Here is a 16,463-nt window from a genome sequence, read left to right as displayed (position 1 = left end):
AAAAACGAATGTTCGAAGAAAGTGATGAAATTATTATTTGATTCAAACAGCCACTCTAAAATAACTGATGGTAAACTCTACAATACTTCTCCAAATCTGTTCCTCCTTAACAATACAAATGTACAAGCATTTAACAACTACTATTCACCAAATTTCGATATGTGGGGATGAATATTTAAGAATTTTACGCAAATAACACATCTATAAATCAAACACATGCAATTGTTTATCGTATGAGTACCCAGAGATACTCATCCTATATTTTATTGTATGTATTTTCTACAAAGCACTTTCTCCATCATAACCGATGCGCCGTTCACCGCTATACTGTCGCGATTCATTCCGATAAGATCATTGTTACCACATTATCCCCCGACGATGAATTTATCCATTCAACCGTCGAATTTACGAACGGACATGATAGGTTGTGACCTTTCCGTTATCGTTCACGGAAGTTGCTGCCTCACGGTGTGACTGTCCGTTGATATTCGAAGAAGACGAAAAACTGGACACACCGACAAATCCTGCAACAATCAAAAGATGTTTATGTAGCTCATAAAATCGACATCAACTTTGCTTACCAGGTCCACCAGGTGGGGTGTCACTTCCGAAACGCGTGTTTATATTGGGAGAAGACTAAAAAAAATAAGTAACAAATAAGGGGTCAAAGCACAACAACATTATTCAACTCTCACGAACCGGATTTTCGGGGAAAATATGCGCCGTCTGATGGAATCCCGACGGACCGTAGGATGCCGAGGATCCGGCATAGCCTGCACCACCGCCATAGTTTGCATTGTTTGCGTTGGCCGCAAAAGCGGCCTGCTGTTGACGGATGCTATTGAAGAGAGCATTCTGATGTGCCAATTGCTGCTGATACAGGCTGCGGTTGATGATCGACAGCGAAGATAAATCACCGCCATGAAACAAAACGAGACACTGGTTATTAATTGTGAGTTGTATCAATGGTGCAAAAAAATCATCTGATATTGTATGTAGAATGCAAAAACGTGAGAGGGAGTATGGAAGAACTGAAATATGCGGGAGTGAAATTTAATGCATCGGGTCTCGAACAGGTTGTGGTAATGAATGGTCCTATTTACGACTCGCCGATCGTAACGGATGTCATGATTTCGTTTTTCCCCATTGTTCGACGTGAATTTCCCAGCTGTGTTATCGACTCCGTTGGCGGTGACAACCTTTCGGAAGGTGAGAACGCGGATGTGTATGATTCAATTGTGTTAAGGTTTGGATTATGTTCACCTCATTATTGCTTCTAAATGGTTGTAAATTTGAGAAAATTTCAAAGGTAGTTTTCAGAGCAATAACGAACTAAACATCTAGAAACCAACAAAAAAAGGTGCCATTATTTACGTTGTTATTTTCATGCCTGAAATTACTTATTCACATCGTAGAAGTTATTATAGCCATCGTAGTTTTGGTGAGAATAAAGATTATTAGTTTGATATCTCTGACCCGGTTGCGGCAACTCCTGAGTCTGATGTTCGCGTTGCTGAGACGGATACTGTCCGTACTGCGAGGCTGATGCAGTTGCCGTTGCTCCTCGGGTGGTGAAAGTCTGAGTCTGAGCAGCCGCTGCGCTAATTGTTAATATAAGTTAATTCAGAATCGGTTGTTAGAATGAACATTTCAAAGCATATAAATCACCAAACAAGAAAGTAACAACAACCTACAAAAAAAACGAAAAAAGAAAACCTGTCTGGCAGCCAAAGTACTCAAATAATGATTAGGATTGTTTTATATAGTGTCCGTCACTTGCATGTTGATAAGTCCGCCACCAAAAAGTGTGTTATATCTTCGCGGATTTGAAACATTGCATAATTAAACTGCAATGGTGGATGCTTATTCAAAAAACTACGTTAGAGCAGATACGTGACATCAACGTCTATCCGGGACCGGCAAGCGGTTAGTATAACAAGTTTTGAATCTCAATAAGACTCCGAATCACAAAGCAAATGAACCACGCGAGGTAAACCTAGGATCAACTTGGATGCGCTGGAGAATAAAGGCAGAACCATTACTTAGCGAAGTTGGACTGCAATCCCTGGAAGAAGCCGTTGAAATCGAAGGCATTCGGGAAAGCTGGCACCGGTTGGAAGGGTGCAAAACCTGGCGTAAAAGCACCAGTTCCAACGGCCGCACCCGCTCCGTTCGCGCCGACATAGTTGGATGCGAAACCCCCGTTGAAACCTGTATTGGTATAGGGGTACTTGTCAGCATAGCCGTTGGGGCTAATCTGATTGTAGAGACCAGTTGACGTACCAGCTCCAGCGTATTGGCTGCTAGCGTATCCTGTAACAGAGGAAAATGGAATTATTTCAAATTATGAAAACAACTTCTTTTGGTCATGAACCTACCAGCAGCTGCTCCACCCGCAAGAGCGCATATCATAAAGATTGTTAACATGTTTACCTGAAACATAAAAAAAAAGTTTATACAATTTATCTGAAAAATGTCGAATTTTGCAGATCAATATCAACCAAAACTATAGCGTGCTGTAAAAAATATTAACATTTTCTAATTGTCAACGGTTAGGTAATAAAAAATTGGAATTGTCACCGAAAGCTTTAAATTAAGAAAAAATGCAACAATAACAAAATTTACTTCTTGTAATAAGTATAGGGCTGCGTTTATAATGAAAAATGTGCTTAGAACAGAAAATACCCCCTGTAAGAATATGAAAATATCATATTGAATTTTTTAGTGTGAATGAATAACGCTAAGTTGAATAATTTGAGCATTTTTACTATTTAAGGCTTACTCAGTATCATTTTGTTTTGTATATATTTTTCCTAGAAATTTTGTTTCAAGCGTTAAAACGTGCATCAAAAAATTTTGGCAAAATAAATCCATAGAAAGGCGATCAATCAAAAACTGACAACTTCAATAGCGAACATCAAAACAGATCAAAAGAATATATTCGGCAATCGTAATGACGAAAAAGTTGTTTTTTCGAAAACACAATTTCGCGATAATCACGTTAACAGATTCAAGTTTTCGAGCAACAGAGAATAACCTTTTGCAATTATTTTAAGGTAAGTTTGAATGTCAGAAAAAAAATTTGGTTCAAATAAAAAAAATTATCAACAATCTTGCATGGTGGTTCGTCTCTTGAAATTCAAACGGCTTGCATGATGCCAATCTTCCTTTCCACCTGTAACAGTCAATAAACATATTGTCATGTTCGAAACATAATAAATACCGCACTTTTGTCGAAATCTATTCAAAAAATAATTATATATATAAAATTTTCTGTAAAAGCATTAAAAAAACATATTTTAAATTATATATTATTATTCTGAGTAGATAAATAAATCTTCATGAATAAATTTGAATATAAAAGTAAATGTATATGGCTGGGAAAAGCAGCTTTGAAAGGCCGGGAAGGCAACTTTTAATCTGGCATAAGACCAGCATGTTTTGAAAATAATAACAGATAACAAACAATTCTTAATATACGATAATATTTTTTGTATGGACCCCACTGCGACCAGTAGTTTTTTGATCTTTTGTGGCATTGTCCGGACGTTTTCGCTGTTCACACATTTTTATCTTTATTTACCCTTTCGCAATGCTACTTATTGATCAGTAACCTACTTCGTGTTTTAGTGCTTTTTGTCTTCTCCTTCAGACATACTAACCTACGGCCTTCCTTATCGACCTTATCATATACTCCTGCAAACTATCACTTTAACAGCGTATAACGTGCTATAGTCTATGATATTATCGAAGCTTTAGACTAGTGGTTATTGGGTCTGGAGGGAAGTTTTGTGTGGAAATAAATAAATCCTTACTAAATCCTTACTCGAAGCGGACTCTGTAACCTTGCGACTACGAAGCTCTACTAGGCAAATAGGTTCATTGAGGCCGCAGTTCGTGCGGTGTGCATTTGTTCGCAATAGATTCTGGTTTTGTCGAGGACAAAGGGAACAATACAGCTGCAGCCAAGTTAGGATCAAACCGGCCTGTCAAAATATTGTGTCTCATTTTGGCAAATATTTCCCTGCGACGCTGTTCGAGGGGTGAGACTGCAACCAACAAGCAAAGGCTTCCGTAAGGTGGCAGATGATCGGGATCTCTCCATGGCAATTTACGACATATGCTTCAAACAAAAAGTTTTCGAGCTCGTTCACTTCTTTGAATCCAAAAATTAGAGCGCGGTCGCATAAAAAATGGGCAAAAACTGCCGATTTTTCGAGGGTTTACTTCACACACACTGGCGGAACAGCCCATGCAGCATCTATGGTAGTAACCCATGAGATAGCAGAAAAAATTGACAGCTCTATCAGTCGAAATCTAACCATGATGGTGAAAACAATGAAGCTACTCCGTTCAAAAGAGTGCGCGTTCAAGAAATGGTAGCCTGTCGCGTCGAAAAAAACGGACATTGTGCGGCACTTTGTGGAAGCCGGGTATGCCCATTTCGGTATCTACAACATCTGGTAGCCCAGTTCCGGGCGGCCGACGACCCTGAGAGACAAGAAGCTCTTAAGGGATACTGAAGAGGAAGACCGAGAAAAAAGTGGCGATAAGAGCGCTTGGTCGGGAGGTCGGTGCAACCAGCCAAACAGAGAAAAAGTGCCTGGCAAACAAGGACATACACGTCAGGAAGCGGCAGTTCCGTCTACTGGTCTCAGAGCTTCAGCCAATGACGCAGCAGCAGCGGCTAGTAGATTTTCCCGGCGAATCACGACGTGACGCCGGTTATGGACGACGAGACCTATCTCACCATGGATGGCAAGGACTAGCAGGGCACATCGTATTTGACTTCCCCCACGAAACTTCGCGAAATTTAAAATTAAATTCAATTTAACAACGATTCTCTTAAAGGTTACCAATCAGAAGAAATATTACTGAAATTTACCGCTCCACACCAACAAGTTGATTAATCCCAATCGAGTGTATTCTAAAACATATTGCTCAAGTTTGCCACCAGCTAACTTCAGCACAAACAGAATTTTCCCCCAGTCACACATCGGTAATATGTAACACGCAACAGTTGAACTCTTAGTATTTACCTCCATCCGACACGAGAATAAATTGATTATCTTCCTTCCTAGCCGCAACGCGACCTGATACGTGTTATATTGTTGCGTTTGTGAGAGCTCCATCGGTCCGGTTTCGCTGGCAGCCAAAATAAATAAGATTTGTGTTCGTACTTTTATATAGCAAAACCGGAACAAACTGTGACAACTTGTAATAAAGGCGGAGCCAGTTAGAATATAGTTCTAAGTTAAATATCAAGAACAGAATGAAATGAGGTTTATTTTTCATACATTAGTACTTCTATAAAAAATTTACGCAGGTAAGGAAATAAGAGAACATGAAACAACGGCGGAGCCTACTTGTCTATGACACATTTGTGCGATAATTAAATGAATTTGCAATTGCATGATTCGGCCTTTTCCATGGCTGTTATATGCATTTGGTAGAACATAATGAATGATTTTTATTAAATTGCAACTGTGATTTGAAGCCGCTGCCAATGCGCAGTACGGTGATGTTCACCACAATTCGATGGTACTGTGCATAAGCAGATTTCAGACAGAAAAGTTCGGAACGTTATGCTAACAATGCTGAGTCCGTTTTATAAAATTTATAACACTTCATTTAAAAGGATGTGACGTCTCAAAAATTACGGTTGTAGCTTGACGTTACAGTAGAATTTCGAACTGCATACTAGAGATGGTCGGGTATCGGAAATTTGTTACCCGTACCCGACTCATCGAGAATTTTCAAACCCGTACCCGACCCGAACCCGAAGTCAGGTTTGTTTAAAATACCCGTACCCGACCCGAACCCGAAAACAAATTTTTCCAGCTACCTGTACCCAAAAGAAAAATGCCCTGAAATTGCCGGTACCCGACCCGTACCCGACCCGTTTTGGTTTTTTTTTATTTTTTTTTTTAAATATCTGGATACCTCGCACATTTTATGCACTAATTGTCATATGTGGTTTCTCGAGATGATGGCCGGAGTTAGGCTAGAACCGAGTGTTCATGTGAACGAATGTTAATGAACCCAGAGATCCAGGCGATGTATTGGTTCACCTAGAATCCAGCGTAGCATGTGTCTTTGAGTACGTCCGCTCGTCTGATGTAGAAAGATTTGACCATTTTATCACGCAGCAAAATATCTGTTCATAACTGTGTACGGAGAATGTGGGCTCCATTTTTCCTGTTAGTTACCTCATAATAAAACTGATCAAGGATTTCAATTATTCATGTTGTATGCATACGTATGATTCATATAAACTGCTGAAATTTTTATTTTGTTTTCGAGAGTTTAATAAAAATTCAATAGAATTTTTATGAAAGATTCATTCAGCATTCAACTGTGATGAAGTGTATAGTTCGAAATTGTTACCAAAGGATTTTTTTACTTTTTTTTGATACCCGAGTAATAATTACAAAATTGTCGCTACATAAAACAAAAGTTGGTTAAGCAATTTCTCAAATTTCAAAATAAAGCCGGCTTTGACCGTAAATCCAGAAAGCTCAAGTTTAATAACCGAAATACGCTGGCAGGATTATTACTGAAAGTTTATGAAATTTATAATTTCACGTAAAAAAACACCAAAATATTTTGTATAACCATACTAAATACAAAAAGTGCTTGCGTTGAATATTTTTTCAAGTAAGGCAATACTTTCAAGTTATTACAATACCTGCTACTAAAAGATGCTTTTTTCTACTGATTCAAATTGACAGCTCATTCTGGTTCATTTGACACTCCCACAGCTTCGTATCGGCTTCTCCCTCCGAGACCAAAACTATGCCCGGAAATCGAGTTACCCGTACCCGACTTGTACCCGACGAGTTGAGAATTTTTCAAGCCCGTACCCGACCCGAACCCGAAGCCTTGGTTTTGACGTAGAATACGTCTTACGGCAACAATTACAGGGACCCAATTACAATACAGGGATCCAATTTCAAAACCGAAAACATCGAGAGCGTCACAAAAATTGTCCAATTTCAAACGTTTTAAACTCAGTCAGTTTCCAACCGATTTCTGTCATTTTTGCAGCAATCGATTGGAAAATCATTTAAGCACCCGTCCAAATGCAGAAAATTGTAATCTGATTGTTCAAACTATTGTAATATTGAAAATTGTTGAACATTGTCGAAACGCAATTGTCGATTTTTGATTGGTTGCTTGCTGCCTTTCCCTAAATAGGACGACAGAATGGAGTGCCTAGTTAGCCGGGAATGCACTCTTTGTGCTATATAAGAGACTGTTTCTCCTCAAGCAAATTAGTTTACTACCAGCAGGCAGCAGCAACAGTTATCAACACCGATGGCAGTGGGCAAAGTGGATCAGAAGCGGGCAACAGCGGCGGTGGTATTGGTTAGCTGCAGTTCTTACCTCTTTCAGTTCGGCTCCCCTTCGATCTGAGTTGGACCCCACCAGCGGTAATCCGATTCAGATATCGTTGGGCAAAAACAACCCGAAACTGAAAGAGACTCGCACCGCCAGGAGGTTTGAGAAGCCACCACACCATCATCCAGCGTATGTATATACAGGATGTATGCACATAACGTGTGTGAATATTTGTAGCGTGTGTCCCTGATGTATAAGGTGTGTGGCTAGCGTCTGTGGCTTGCTTTAAAGCGTGTATATATGTTTATGGCATGTATGCATGTCTGTAGCGCGTGTGTGCATGTTTATAGCGCGTGTGGCACGCTATATAGCGTGCGTGGGTTGCTATATAGCATGTGAATGTCTAGCGTGTCTGTGCATGTCTATAGAGCGTGTGGCTAGAGAGCGTGGCTTGCTATATAGCGTGCGTTCTTGCTTTATAGCGTGCGTGGCTAGCAGTATAGCGGTTGAAATTTTCATAATTGCTAACAAATCACCTCATGTAGAATTTGATTATCACTCATTCAAAACTAAATAGAAAATTTGTCATGTTGAAAAAATATTCACTTGTCAATAAATGGCATTGACAAACACAATTAACCTCAAAGTTTATCTGAAGAATTAACCCCAATTCAGTGTATTCCCAAACCTATTCCAAGAAATACATTGGCATAAGACGGGCTGTCGTATTCTACGTTACCTCTGCGGTCGTGTCTTATAAACAACCTCTTCAACTTTTTAAATTACCCGTACCCGACCCGAACCCGAAAAATATGTTTTGGCGTTACCCGAAACCCGACCCGAACCCGTCGGGTACGGGTATCGGGTAAAAATACCCGTACCCGACCATCTCTACTGCATACTCATGTTTCCTCAGTGGCGTAGCCAAAAATTTCTTCTAGGGGAGAGGTTATAAACAAATGTGAATTTTGAGAATGTTGAAGAGATAGTGATCTATAAAAATCAATGACTTTCCAGTAACAAAGCGGGATTCAAAAATCAGTGGTTTAGCGCGCTCACATCACTTTCTCTCAATACGAGTTGTGTTGTAGTAAAGATTTGGGTGCTGGAGAATATTGAAAAGAGAGAATAGGAGAGAACAACTTGAAAGATAGAGTATTTTCTTGCTGATTTTAGCGATACCAATTACCGTGCAGCGTGCGTGCCTCTAAATAAACCGTTGCGTAGATCACTCAATGGTCGAATCGAGAACAATAATAATACAATAGGGAGCAGATGGAGTTCGACTTTTTAAATTTTGTTTAGTGGTAGGTATCAGAAGTTGCCTTCTGTTGCGTTGTCTAAAAAGGATATTTTCTCGATATTTTTCTTCATCTAAATTTTCTCGATATTTCTCCACTGGAATAAACTGCTGATACTAGACACCTTGTTTTCTGTGGGAGGCACAACGACGTCCGCATGGTGGCGAAATAAGTATTCGGCGTAAAAGAGCAACGAAAAAGTTTTTTTTTTTTTGGTAACTATGGGTGAAAAAAACAAACTTTTAAATGACAGAGAGAAAAATCGGGAGAGAACTCTTTTTCTCCAGAGTTTAAGAATCGTCTTTATAAGAGTCAGAAATTTTTTGACCTGGAAGTCTTTCCCAGAAAGTTGTTTAATTTTGAGAAAATTTTTTTGAGACAACACTAGATCTCGGAATTTTATGCATTTCTAAGACACTTGGTTGAAAAAAATCGATTTCGACAATTTCTATGCCTTTTTTCATTGGGCAAAATAAGTGAAAATTTGACCACTCTGAGGTTCCACAGCCCGAGGTCAAAAAATTTGTATTGTATATTTTTGTTATTTTTTTTTTCTTGTAAAACACTATTAGCTCCCTATGATTTGTTATTAAACAGTTTTATGCAGGATATAAGCCTTGAGTCTTCAAAATTCCTCCATCTGCGGAAAATACTTAGTTTGCTTAGGCAAGCACGTGTGCAACGTTTGATTTCAATCAAAAGTGGTCGATTGAAGTTTTGCGAATATCCTGATTATTTAGCATGGAGGCGCTCGTAATCCCTAACTAAATAATAAATTCCTTCTACCAACAAAAATATGTAAATAGATAGCGCGTAGGGTGGTTTACCGGTAAAACAAAAACCGGTAAAACCGGTAGAACCGATATTTTTTTCAATTCCGAAATACCGGTATTGGATAGGCGAAAAAACCGGTAATTTCGGTATTTTTCTTAAAATTAAAAAAAAAACTTGTCACAATATTCATAATTCATATTGAGGTTATTGAATGCTACCCACTTAGGTAGGCGTTAAAAATCACATGGCGTTGTATATAATAAATACATTTAGACAGAAGCAACATTGAATATTAATCTACCCTTACCCATTTATCAATTTTTATTTCCTACTTGTTTGTTCTGCTTGGATCCAGACGGTGTGTTTGTGTGTATCGATAATATGTCAAAAAAGTTCATATCAATAAAGCAAAACACTTATTTTCTAAGTAGAACAGCTAATCTCTACATACACTTATACTTACAGAGACAACTGGTGGGTTTGAAACCTACCAGTTCAACTCCAAATTATGAAAATCATAGTTTGAGGCAATAATCACAATAATCCCCGCGAAAAAACGCAAGTCATTATTCGTGTTATGCTATTTAAAAGTGAAACTAAATAGATAATATATATAAATTTTAATTAGGAATCAATTTTTTTTTTTTGGCGTCTCCATGTGAATTGCACAGGTTGCACCTAGTTATGAACAAGTTGCTCCTGATATAAAGTGTTTACAGGATGAAATAATCAATCAATAAAGAATTTCATCCTAAAAATTACTGCTCCTTGAAAAAGTGAAATTTTAACAGCTGTAGTATGCTCAAAGCTTCGACGCCCAACCCGAAGCGGATTTAATTGACAACAATTCTAGCTGAGATGAATGCTTCCGCAGGTTCAACTGAATTTGGACGAACTGTTTGAAGAGCAACTGAACATAGAAGTATTTACATACGATTCCTTCGAATTCGTAAAATGTAAATTCTTGTCTGATCGCCATTTCATTATCTTCTTCATTCATTTTTTCTTCTCAGCAGTTTTAAATATTGTTTTTCTAAGAATTTGAGAGTTGTTTACTAATTTAAAACAAAGTTTTGCGATGTAAAGATAATTGAAATAAAAATCTGCTTGTTTTTTGTTAATATGAGTTTCGAAACTATGTTCTTCGTAATCATATCACTAATTTCTTCATTGAAGTTTTCAAAACACTGTTAAATTTATCCAGTGTTGTATCTCGATCGTATACCACAAGAGATCAAAACAATTGTCGCAGTGATCCAAAACCAAACCAAACAAAAAAAATCTGGATCGTGATGAAGCATACAGAGTAAAAAATCTTTATGTCGAATCGAATGTAAAGAATTGCCTCCATCGCTTATAATAAAAAATTCCATAATATTCCACGCAAATTTAAATGTTATTACATATAATTTCCTAAAAAAACGTGGTTTACGTCAGAATCAACTGAAATTTAAATGACATGATATTTTACGTGATGTGTAATATTCAGATTTTTTTGCTGTGTAGATACTCATAAATGCAAAAACATAATCATGCAACCTGAGACGCTAAGCAAAAAAAAATGTCAAATCCTAATTTATGTATATATATTCAGTTATTTTTCAGTTTTATTTTTAAAAAGTACAGAGATATGACTTGCGTTTTTTCGCGGACATGATTGTCATTACTTACCCAAACTATGATTTTCAGAATTCTGTAGTTGAACAAGTAGGTTCGAAGACCACGAGCCGCCCCTGGTTTGTATTAGTACTAATGAAATAAAAATACCGGTTTTTACCGGTTTTTATTTTGACGAATACCGACATACCGGTTTTTCGAAAAGTCGGTAATACCGACCACCCTAATAGCGCCCTATACGCATATAAACAATTTTGCATAGAAAAAATAAGAACAAAAAAAAATCACAGGAAGGTTGTATGCAAAGCCAAGACCGCAAGGTTGAAGTAGAATACTTTTACAAGAAAGATAACCCGGCTGCTTGCGTGTCAGTCATTTTTTCTAGTAAATAAACGTTGACCGTTCATTGGCAGTATTGTTATTTCTTTTTGTTTGATATTTTGAATAAAGTTCATTGAATATTTTTTGATTTTGTGCAAATGAGAAGTTGAAGTGCTGCCGAATTGTAATATGCACATTTAATACGACATCATTAAACGGGAACGGAACAAAGGCTACGGTTATGCAGAACGCGAATGACGGCGCGATGCGATTCGCCTTACCGTGGTGAAATGTACAGCTCTTTTTAAGGCGAAGTAGAGCTATACATTTCAACACATTTCGTCTTGCCGAATCGCATCGCGCCGTTATTTGCGTTCTGCATAACCGTAGCCAAACACTAAGCGACGCAAACACGTAATAATAGTCAGAGTATGCATGTAGATAAAGATAATTAACTTTGGATTATAGCGCAAAACGAGAAAATATTAACTCTTCGAATATTCATTTGTGTTCTTCAAATTTCAGTTGTTTAATTTAATATCCGATGAAATGTCTGTTTATTATCTGATGAAGCTCTTATATAAGCCAAATGATGCATTCCCAATTTACTAGGTCCATAACTCTGCCGACCGTACTTGGGAAAGCAATCGTATAACGACCAATCAGAGGTCGAATTTTGTGTTTTGACAAGGCTTAAGAATTTTCAATAGTACAATAGTTCGAATAATAAAATTGCAATTTCGTGCATTTGGTAGGAATCTTAAAAGATTTTCTAATCGATTGCTGCCAAAACGTGAGAAATCCATCGAAAACTAACCGATTTATTAGCATTTGAAATTGGACATATTTCTCACTTTTTTCAGTTTTAGATTTTCATTTCACATCCCTATGTAGCCGAACTTCCTGAGAGAAGTATTCTACTTCAAAACAATCCGATTAAATATTTTAAATCCGGTTAAATAAAAAGAAACAATGTAGACGGTTTTTGGATTGAATAAAAAAAAAAACAATACAATCGCGGTTAGCCATTAGCTAAAGCTTAGTTCAAAATATTGACAGGTTATTAACTCATTACTTTATTACTTTTTGAAAATGAGGTTTCGAAAATTCAATGAATATAATGGAATACAGCAAAAACATCCATGAGGTTTTCCCAGAGTAAAATCTAATGCTCATAAATTTTAATTATGATACTATTTGAGAATTTTTGTAAAACGTATCAGCCATTAGCAAAATTTTTGAAACTCCATTGCTTTGTGGAGTATTGCTTGTAAACCAAATTAGGAGAAAAAAGAATTTACGATTTAAAGACGAGATTTGTTTAAGCGAATGCCTCTGGAATAAAAAGTCAATAAAAACACAACAAAACAACATCAACACACGATTTGTTGTAAATGTGTTCTTCGATTCAACACGTTACCTTCACTAGTTATTACTTGCATGAAAATTCTCCATAGGAACTTAGCTAAATGTTTTTTACCAGAAACCCAAAACCATGAAAATGAACGGATTGGAACACAAACATATTTGTTCCATTAAAGTTTACCTGGTTTCAATAGAAATCTAGGATTGTTTGTGAAAAAGTCGCCGGCAATACGAAATCCGGATAAGAGTGCGTTCAACTATTTGCTGTACTAATGTAAATATGTATCGCCAGTGGCTAAGCAAACTGCATTATTCAATGAGCAATGCTAAAACAACATCTTCAAAAATTATTTGATATTTATTCGACAATATATTGTCATTTACACGCGCAATTTTCAGTAGCGATGGCTTGCTGGTATAGAAAACTTTTAACTAGTACTTTTAGTAATGATTCCCAAATGGTTCATCCTCGATCATGTTTCTAGCGTTTTGAAAATTTCTATATGATAGGTTACAATTGCAAAGTGATTAAAAATTACCGTATTTTTATTGTTGTGTTTTAAAGCATTATCGTAGTAAAAGAAATCGGTGAAATAAAATCATTGGACCATATTACAGAAGAAGAGTAGATTGAACTCGGCCCTGTATTTGAAATGAGACGAGTTGCTCGTTGAAGCTATTCTAACACGGCCCAATAATTTTGTTGAATTCTGTTATTCATATATTTCTACGCACGCTCAAACTCTGCGTATCTTAACATTTAAATAAGACACTCCACGAATATTCCACTTTAGAAACATTAGCTACTATGGATGAAAAACAACGTAATTATCGAATTCGATAATGAATTTATTTGTTCTAAATTCATTTTAACTCCCGTATTTATAATTGAAGGTAGAAAACAAAACGCTAACGGATTATAAACGTGAATACCTGACCTTGACTACCTTACAATGACCTTAGTTCGATTAACAATCGAATACATAGGTACTAGAATCATAGGAAAAGCATCACATACAGAATGCGGAACATCGGGTGTGGTATAAAACAAGCGGCAAACTGACAGCTGATGAGCAATATCCTATGATCAGGTCATGCACGAAAAATGACGTCGTATTTTAAACTGGTAAAATCATTGCACGATCGAATTAAGAAGCGTCGGAGGAAGAAGTTCATAGCTGTTAAACGACCATACACAAAAAACTTGCTAGTTTTTGCCAGGCGAACCTTTGAAAGTTGCGATCCATTGTGGTTTCTTGATTTGTCTGCACCAAACGAATGTTATTTCACTTAAGCCAAAATATTTTCGGTTTTACGTTCCCGGTAAATCACACAATCTAGCTTTTGCTGATGCTGCTAGTAATAAAATAAATAAACAATTCACTCTTGCTAACGATTACTACGCGACAAAATCCACGACAAGACTGAGCCCGAAACGAACCGAGAAGTGGCGTGGACCAAACAGAAGCGTCGCTCTGGCGCGGTGATGTCATTGTTGCGTGTCTTTAGGAAATCGGTAGGTACAAACATTCACAGTGCCGGCTACGAACGTCCAAAACTAACCCACAACGAACGTCGACCGGTGATTAACGCCAAGAGACAGCTGGACTGGCCTTGCAGGTTGCTAATAAACGCGATTTGCTCTTGACGGTTAGCGTGCTTATCAATACATTGAAGGTTTACTTGGAAATTACGTTAATCCTGATCTAGGCAAAAATAGAAACAATGATCGCAGAGCTTAAACGTTTTTTCTCAGCTGCAATTGCAACGACACCGGTTTTCAACTCTCGCAATCAACATAATCTCTCTAGATGCTAAAACAACAGGAATAAAACCGGTATATCTTCTTCTCAGCGGGTCTTTTCTCCTGAGCAACTCTCTAACAAATGACTATTCCGAACAGCTTTCGGCTAAGATTGAACTAAATTTTAGTATGCAAGCTCAACTTTTTTCTTAATTTACATATTCGCCCAATTACGGCAGCGAATTAAATGTGGGGAATTTCCACCAATCGACACTCAGGGAGAGTAGGAAACAGGAAATGAAGCTTTCGAAAATCTTGTTTCCCAGCTGGACGTCAATGTAGGTGCTGATCATCTACGTCGTGGCTTCGCAACACGTCTCTCCCATAAACTGCTCTTGAAGACTCGTCCTAAACCTGACACTTATTAAACGAAAACAATCCAAACGTAGCGCAGCGGTCAAAATCACTACCCAATTATTCACCTTCCGTACCGTGTTTTATTTTCCAAATCACTGCGTTTATATTGCTACTGGTGCGGTATGAAACGCGCACTGTTTTTTTTTCTACTAAACTTTTCTTCTGTACGGTCAAGTTCACGGACACTGGGCACTCGCTCTTGGATCGAAAGATTCGTCGTTGTCGTCGTCGTCTTCGACACTCTCTGTCAGAATGAAACGAAGAGAAGATCGAACCGGTTGTTTTATATGGAAAACATACATGGTTCAATACACCTATCAGTGAATGTATACTTTTGAGAGTTATTATTTTACCATTATTTATTAGCTTGCTTCTAGGTGCATTTTATGTTCAGTCAAGTGATTGGTAATTTTGGATATTATATTTCAAATGCACTGAAGATTAAAACTACTACAATGGGATACTTTTAACTTTGTTTGCCCTTGCATTCAGTTAGTGACCAACGGCCATTTCTTATAACATGTATAAAAATGGCATACCTGAATGGGTGGTAGTAGCAAAACCTGCCTTGGAGATTCCATCATCTGTTTCTACAGTATTCGAGGTCTACAGTTTCCATAGTCGATTTTTAGTAATCAACACCAATTTCATCCCACCTAATCATAGGTTTTTTTAGGCAATCCGTACAAACAGTAAATATAAGTGGTATATGGTGTATTAGACTACCTCTAATTTGTTTCTAATATTATTACAAATTTTATTAGCTACATTCCTTGTTTGAAAATTAAGGATTGGTCTAAACCTATTATAAGATATCATGGAATATTAAACGTTGCAGCATTCATCATTATTTGAGTTAAAATGTGATTACTCCTGAAAAAAAATCGCCTTTTTGCTTTTTTCATGAGACAGTTCCCACGAGTAAGTTTCTCATCATTTTAAATAATCCTTAAAAGGCATTTACATTCACCATTGTGTTCATCGGTGGCATTAAAATATTGTAGCCACTTTTTAGATAGCAAAAAGCATTCTCAACCGAACGATGCAGTAATATGAATAGACTATTAAACTACAATATTCCTAAAAAAATCAATAATCATCTTGAATGAGATTGGGCGGGAAAACGTAACAAAAAACTATCTATTCAACTAACAATACCCATGTCTGTATAATCCCCTGCTTTACGGCAAAAGACATCTTTATTATACTGTTGAATTACCTCACTTGTGAAAGGATCTGTCATGAATGTTGTTGAAAACGCTGTTGGGAGATCATAAATGATACTTGCAAGGCTGAGTCAAATTTCTCGAAATTCCGATGGTTCAGAAACTGAACGAAACTTGTCTTGAAATTTTTCGTAAAAGGACTGAAATTCATAAGTTGAAGGTCAACTTTTTAATTAATATATAATAAAAAAGAAACCTTAGAGCAATACCATAAAAAATGTCTCAACTTTAATATTTTTATTTGTTGTCGTTTTTTATTTGGCTGAAACTTCGCCTTTAAACTAATCTTGAATTTTTTCTTGCAATCGGTTAGTTCCCCTAACGCAAAATTTAAAAAAAGTAGACGAAACAATTTCG

The 16,463-nt window shown here is 37.1% G+C and overlaps 1 protein-coding gene across 11 annotated transcripts; it reads right to left on the bottom strand.

Moving 5' to 3' along the window:
- Positions 1-222: 222 nt before the first annotated feature.
- On the bottom strand, positions 223-15,127 carry LOC129727180 (uncharacterized). Of its 11 annotated transcripts, none has more exons than XM_055684728.1 (9): positions 13,947-14,213; positions 5,040-5,145; positions 2,379-2,433; positions 2,272-2,313; positions 2,043-2,211; positions 1,401-1,601; positions 700-883; positions 582-636; positions 223-524 (listed from the first exon to the last, which is right to left on the bottom strand). In XM_055684728.1, exons 1-9 carry the CDS (start codon positions 13,964-13,966, stop codon positions 406-408), a joined length of 951 nt encoding a protein of 316 aa, XP_055540703.1. In that variant the 5' UTR covers positions 13,967-14,213; the 3' UTR covers positions 223-405. The 11 variants fall into 11 exon arrangements, with proteins under 11 accessions (XP_055540703.1, XP_055540704.1, XP_055540709.1 ...); XM_055684729.1 differs by having other exon boundaries at positions 2,284-2,313; positions 13,947-14,212; XM_055684734.1 differs by lacking the exons at positions 5,040-5,145; positions 13,947-14,213 and adding an exon at positions 14,946-15,127.
- Positions 15,128-16,463: the final 1,336 nt, after the last annotated feature.

Source organism: Wyeomyia smithii, chromosome 3, assembly GCF_029784165.1.
Source record: "Wyeomyia smithii strain HCP4-BCI-WySm-NY-G18 chromosome 3, ASM2978416v1, whole genome shotgun sequence".
Lineage (NCBI taxonomy): Eukaryota > Metazoa > Arthropoda > Insecta > Diptera > Culicidae > Wyeomyia > Wyeomyia smithii.
The sequence above is the reverse complement of the archived record's forward strand: the minus strand, read 5'-3'. Positions and strand labels throughout refer to the sequence as shown.